Below are 7,308 nucleotides of genomic sequence, written 5' to 3' on the forward strand. Positions count from 1 at the left end.
ATTGCCATGTTGATTTTGTTATGTTTAGATAAGATAAGCAATTTTATTTAGAGAGGAATGAAACAAGTAGATTCAGTTCCTTCTAGACTTCTTATATGTGAGAAAACTACATTGCCAATGGGCCATCAACCCACCAAAAGAGCCATTCTCTGCATGCTTTTGTTAGCAAGCATTGTGTATGAGATCCTAATCATCTAAACAATTGTATGCTATTTTCATTTGTATACCAATCCTTGTGGTTTGTCCATGCTTGCATTGTCTTGTAGATGTGGTTACGAGTTTTGTTATACTTGTGGAGCTGAGTGGAAGAACAAGAGAGCAGCATGGTTCTGCCAAATCTGGGATGTGAGTAACACTATATGCGAACGGCCACGACATGCACCGCCCATTGTACCTGAGCAGCCACGACAAGTATGGCCACAACGATGATTGCGATTACGAGGACTTTTGTAGGTTACAAGTATAAATAGATTTAGGCTAATATAGTTAACTCTTTATTTTTTATTTATTTGATGACATTATTATGAAAGAGAAACAATGCTTCACTAAGATTTTTCATGATTTACAGTAACTAAGTACACCCTAATATTTTAATCAAAATATAAAATTAACTAAATGCACCTTAGTTAACTACCAAAAATACCCTTATACATCTTAATACACTATCACACAACACCCTAAACATCAACATGCAAACTAAGCTCCAGCAAGAATGAAACCAAATATGTAATCTACCGCCGCTCATGCACAAAAAAAGAAGAAGTAAATAATAATAATAATAAAGAGAGACCAAATATAAGATGAAACTTAGGAACATTAGCTATTGTGAAGAAAATACTTAAGTTGGACTTTCTAATTAGTTTCATCTCAATACACAAGTGAATCAGACAACTCTCAACATCACAAACAACGTAGTTATTATGTACTTTTCAACTTCTAATTTGAATGCACTATATAAATGATTAAGCTCGAAAAAAAAAACCATGAAAAAACCTTCAAAAACTAGAAGGAAAAAGAGAAAAGAGAGCAGAGCAGTGGCGTGAGTGAGTTCTTCACCTTGTGGTCTGCCACAAGAATATAGAGATAGCCTCTTCCAGTTTGAAGGCAAGACAATAATTCAACACAAGAATGAATTCAAGTTCAACGCATGATCTTCGTATTATTAGATGATTAGATCTTCTCTGTCGCTATAACTTTTGCTTTGCTTCACCAAGTGAGTGAATGTTGAATGAACATTCAACGACACCTTCTTGCACCTCTGCTAGTGCCCGTTGAGTTGTTTGTTGTGGGCACCAAGCAATACAAAAACTTTTCTACGTTTGATTAGGGTTGAATATGGTGAGTATGGTATACTTATTAAAATTATATTTGTTTCATTCAATATATCTTTTTTTTTATAAATTTTTTATATAAAAGTTTAGGGGAGGGAAAGGCTACTCCAACACCCAGGGTCAGGGCAAACCCCAGACCTTTTCGAATTTACCAAGGAATTTACAGATTACCCACCAAACACAAAATTGCTAGCAGTATGGTGTACTTAGTGAATTTTAGGCTTCGTTTAGCAGCACTCATATTTAATAATCAAATCTCAACTTGTTGAAATGTGCGTATTATTATTCACGATATATGTTAGTTGCTTAAGGACTTTAATAAATTTTCGATCAAATTTTCGAATTCAATAAATCTTTTTTGATTATTTTATATTAGGGTAAATTTGTAATTCAATTAATAAATTGGTAGTATGGAGTACTCAGTTAATTTTAGAATTCGTTTAGTATCACTCAGGGCATGTTTACGTATCAGTAATGGGTATGGGAGGAAAGGAAATGATTTCCATTCCTGACTTCCTCTGCGTTTACTTGCAATCAAGAATGAAAAAAATAAGTGGACCCCACCTCAAAATCCGTAATCACATCCCCTCAAAACTAGGTATCAGATCAACTAGAAGGGAGTAGTCGATACGATTCCCATTCCTGTTTTCTCTTATTAACTTCCAAAAATACCCTTACCACTTTACCATAATTTCAAAACACCCAAACCCTAAAAAAAACAAAACCTCACGCCAAGAAGTTCCAAGACGCTCCAACCCTAAAAAAAATAAAAACTCAGTTCCAAGAAGTTCCATGTATTTAATCGTATGAAGATTATGCATGTCATTATTATTTGATTGTTTACTAGTTACGTAGGTGAAAGATATATATTCATTGGAGTTTATCTTTTCGTTTGAAATTGGCTCTGGACAAAGATGTTATTAACATTATCATTGAACTGGGCTCCTATTGTTCATCTTGTTCAGCATATTGATTCCTCATGTTTACACCACCTTACTAGTTTTCTGCATGATTAGTTTAGTCTCCTTCGCCAATTTGAGAATTATATATGTGTTGTGGTGAAAATGTGCAGGGCATTTTAGTAATCAAATTAATTTGGATTCTAATTCATGAAAGTTAGTAAACAATAACAATATGAATCAACCCCATTCCTTTGCTAATTCCATATGTTTAGTAAATAGCTTAATGAGAATGATTCTTCCCATTTTTATTCAGTAGTTCCCCGATTCCTAAATTCTCTGATTTCTTGCTTTCTCTATTACTGATACATAAACATGCCTTCATACTCTTTAATAATCAAATCTCAACTCATTGAAATGTGCGTATTATTCACGATGTATGTTAGTTGCTTAATAACTTTAATAAAATTTTGATCCAACATGTCTATCGTGAATCAAATCAAGTAGCAGATATGATTAAAAGCAAGCATACTTCTTCACATGTGTGTTTGGTTTGGAAATTTTCCAAGAGATATTTTAGGTTTTTTTTTTTTTGGTCAATGATATTTGACGTAAGTTACATTGGGATTTATATGGTGTTGAGATCCCTCCTTTATAATGTTTTGTTTCTTTTGACTAAAAAATAAATAAAATTCCCTCTGTTTGAAAAGTGCTGCTTTATGGTCAAAATTCGTCAAGGTAAATTCAGAAGACACGTGGCTGAAATCTGCAGACTCTCATCAATTTCCAAAACCTTCTGTTTCCTTGGTCTCTTCCTTCTCTGACAAGTCTCCACTCCTTTTCGTAGGCTTTCGCGAAGCATTTTTATTCACCACTTTATCTCATGGATGATCGTACTGACCCAGACGACCTCGACACCATTCTCTCCGAGCAACGCAGAGACCTTATGGCCGCCAAAACCCTAGACTCCGACCTGGACATGGCCTTCAAGCTCCAAATGCAGGAGGCCATGGCCGCCTCTCTCGCTCTCAATCCCTCGTTGGCCTCGGGTTCGAGTTCGCGCAACTCTCCGCCTCCTTCGCCGCCTCACGACGCCTTGAACGACGCCATTTTAGACCTCGCCGCCGCGCTTATGCTCGAGGACGTCGAGCGATTCGCGCAGGAGTGGGAGGACCACGAGCGCACCGTTTCGGAGATGATGAAGATGAAGGAAGATCTCAACCGTCGAATTCACGATCAGAAGTTCGCCGCCGACCTCCGCGACGTGCCTGAGGACTACTGGGACAAGCACGGCGACTATTACGAGCGTCCGTACTGTGCGGACGAATCGTCTTCGTCATCGTCGACTAAAGCTGCAGCGGTGGAGACTGAGAATTTGAGGTTGTATTGCAAAGGTTTGGTGAGCGAGGAGAGGGTTAGGGATATGAAGGTGGTGGTGGCTGGGGTTGGTATCGCGATTTGTGACCCGAGAGACAATCTGATATTCGAGGCGAGGAAGAATCTGGAGGCGGTGGTTGATGGTGTGGTGCTGAGCAATGAGGCTTCGGAGCTTGAGGCCATCATTGAGGGGCTTAACAAAGCTCTCACCATGGACTTGAAATCTGTGACCTTTTACTGTGATGACTACATGCTTTACCAATATGTGAGTTTTAGCATTAAACACTCGCTTTTATCGGTCTTCTTTTATTCTCAAATTCACTTTTTAATTGGGTGGGAGTTTGTGTTTATGTTAATGGTAGTAGAGTTGACTGTTGACTGGTGTGCATTGTTTGTTGCATTGCAAATTTGAAATCTTTGGCTGTATGAACTATTGGGTATCTTCTGAAACAGAGGAAAAGAAAAAGATTGTGCATTTGACAATTTTGGAAGTGGGATAGAAATTTTGGGGCTTACTATATGTGGGTTTGTTTGGGAGAACATTATCGGAGATTGAGCAGGAAGATTGTGGGCAACTATGAGAAGTGTGAAAGCCAATTACTAAACATCAATATGAGTGAGTTGCTGTATTGGTTTTTGGTTCAGTGTTTGTGTTGGGTTAATTGGTTGAAGTGCAATCTAACAAGTGTATGTCATGTCATTTGTGACAGTGTTTTGGAGTGTGTTAATTTAGCTTTGTGCAGAAGCTGCAAGGAATAATCCCAAACAACTTGGTATTTGGGAGAATTAACAGTTATCTTGTTAGACCTCTCCTTCTTTCAGTCTGTCATGTTAAACATTTGCTGAGCTTGCTGCATTTTTGTGACAAAGCCAATTACTGGTATTAATGTGTTAAGAGTTTCAAATTTCGGGTTCAGCAATGATTCGGTCATGCAGTTATACTATTTTGTTGCTGTTAGAAATTTGTTAATTATTTTTTGGTGATGTGTTCTGTCAAACTTTGTTGGTTGTATTACAGGATAAATATGTTTTTTGTTTTTTTTTTTCCTATTCCGAAGAATTCAAACTGTATCCAGAAAACCCAAATTCTGTTATTTTCCATTTATTTTTCTCCTTATTGATAGTATAATTCATGTCTTTACAAGTTTGCTGCTCTCATCACTATTCATGTTTATAAAATATAATATGGGCATAACAGAAAATTCCATTTGGTGCCACTCATGTAGATGATTGACATCTTATAAATACAGGTCACAAACAGAGTGCGTCCTGGAAACAGCAAGGTTGCAACATTAGTCAATCAAGTGGCTCTTCTACAAAGAAAATTTGAATATTGCAGCCCTTCTCTTGTAGCACATACTGACATTAAGTTTGCACTTAAAGTTGCAAGAGAGGCTATAGTTTCTCAGATCACCTGGCGTGCAGACTCTAGCAATGGAAAGAGTTTGAAGGAGACTTGTGTAATTTGCTTTGAAGAAACTGATGTTGCAGAAATTTTTTCAATCGATGGCTGTCTACACAGGTATTGCTGTTCTTGTATGAAACAGCATGTGGAAGTAAAGTTTCTTAATGGGATGGGGGCAGAGTGCCCTCATGAAGGCTGTAAAAATGAGGTGAATATTGATAGCTGTGCAGAATTCTTGGCACCTAAACTAGTTGAGGCCATAAGCCAAAGAATCAAGGAATTTTCTATTCCGGTTACAGACAAAGTTTATTGCCCAAATCCCAGGTGTTCTGCATTAATGTCTAAAAAGGAGGTCTTAGAATATACCAAAACTACTTTTGTCCATGCTGAGCAAACTGGAGCCAGGAGATGCATGAAATGTCATTACTATTTTTGTATCAATTGCAAGGTCCCTTGGCACTTCAATATGACCTGCTATGATTATAAAAGATCACATCCCTATCCCCACCCAGAAGACCAATTGCTCAACTCGCTGGCTACAAAGAAACTCTGGCGTCAGTGCGTAAAGTGCAGCCATATGGTTGAACTTGCCGAAGGTTGTTATCACATAACTTGCAGGTATTACTCCCCACTCCTCCATCCTATTTGACTTGTCTTTTGGTCATTGTTCTGTTGATTTTGTCATCTTTAGATCAAATTAGCAATTTTTTGAGAGGGATGAAACTAGCAAAAGATAAAACAAAATATACAGCTAGTGAACTCAAATATGATCTAATTGGTAGCAAGTTGAGTACAAGAGTGGATATGGCTAAGTATAGTGTTGGGTCTCAAGTTCCTCTGAGTTCTTTTGATTGAAAACCACATTGCCAATGGGCCATCAAACCACCAAAAGAGTCAATCTTTGCATGCTGATCTATTTGGCATTCTCTTTTATGCTTTTGTTAGCAAACATTGGATGAGATCCTAGTAATCTATAAATAGATATCATGGTAGGGCCTTACACTGCCCCCTCAGATAGTTATGGTATTGGTGTATTGCCTTTACTAGTTGCAGACCACCTTTTCTATTCTTTTACCCACAAAAAGAACTAGTTTTGATTGTTCTTTTCTGGGTGCTGCTATTTTTTTTCTGTATACCAATCCTTGTGGTTTGTCTATATGCTTGCACTGTCTTTGTAGATGTGGTTATGAGTTTTGTTATACTTGTGGAGCTGAGTGGAAGAACAAGAAAGCAACATGTTCCTGCCGAATCTGGGATGAGCGTAACATTATACGCGAACAGCCACAACAAGCACAGCCCATTATACGCGAACAGCCATGACAGGCACAGCCCATTATACGCGAACAGCCACGACAGGCACAGCCCATTATACGCGAACAGTCACGACAAGTACGACGATGACAATGATCGGGATTACCAAGACTCTTGTTAGACTACAACTAAAGATTTAGGCTATTAGTGTGATCTTTTGCGTTTTGCTTTCCTTTGTTTTCTTTGTTATGAAAAAAAAGGTGAAGGGTGTTTAAGGACCACAATGTCAGATGCTAAGCTAAAATATTGCCCAGCTTTTTGTTAACTTTTGGCACATTAGTTTTGCATTCCTCTTATATTTTTCAAGGGTATCCCCCTTGACACCATGTGGGACGCTTAGGGGTGGGCACAGATTGAGTTGGGTCGGTTTTGATCCTAATTTGTAACTCAATTCATACTTAGCGGTTTATAATTTTAGGTTTAAGACCCGTTTATTATTAGGTCAACCTAACCCCACCAACCCTACCCAACTCAATCATATTTGGATTCAAGACCCGCTCCTTAAAAAAGAGAGGATACATGTTAGTTTGTGGTTGAACCAGAATAAAAGGTATGGAGGAGTTCTTCCTTACAGGCAAGGAGGGAAATATTGTCCATGTTTTATTATCATTCTTAGAAGACTAATGTATCTGAAACAAAAGCGCGTCAAACGAGGGGGGGAAAAATGATATTTTGATTTTTAGTTAGGAAGCAGAATGAAAAGCCATCAGATTTCATCGTGGCCATAGTTCCATAGAAATAAAATGGGATCTTTGAGGGGGTTTTGATTTCGGAGGAGTTAGTACTTCTTCTTTTTCTTTTTCCAGTTAGTTGATGAAGTGTTAGTTCTCTAACCCTTGTATTGTATTTTATTGATGTGGCAATCTTATATTAAATGTGAAGGAGATTCTAGCAGAGAAAATATAGCAGATGATCCAGATCCTCGAGTCACCCTAAGTTTTAAATTGATGGAATTTTTAGCTGAAACCTATTTTTTAAATATTCT

General features: G+C 37.7%; 1 protein-coding gene across 1 annotated transcript; it reads left to right on the forward strand.

Annotated features, from left to right (window-relative positions):
* Nucleotides 2,762-6,649, forward strand: LOC18774047. The gene is made up of 3 exons (XM_007208633.2): nt 2,762-3,872; nt 4,858-5,630; nt 6,191-6,649. The coding sequence occupies exons 1-3, from the start codon at nt 3,114-3,116 to the stop codon at nt 6,330-6,332; spliced, it is 1,674 nt and encodes a 557-aa protein (XP_007208695.2). The 5' UTR covers nt 2,762-3,113; the 3' UTR covers nt 6,333-6,649.

Source organism: Prunus persica, chromosome G6 (genome assembly GCF_000346465.2).
Source record: "Prunus persica cultivar Lovell chromosome G6, Prunus_persica_NCBIv2, whole genome shotgun sequence".
Taxonomy (NCBI): Eukaryota; Viridiplantae; Streptophyta; class Magnoliopsida; order Rosales; family Rosaceae; genus Prunus; species Prunus persica.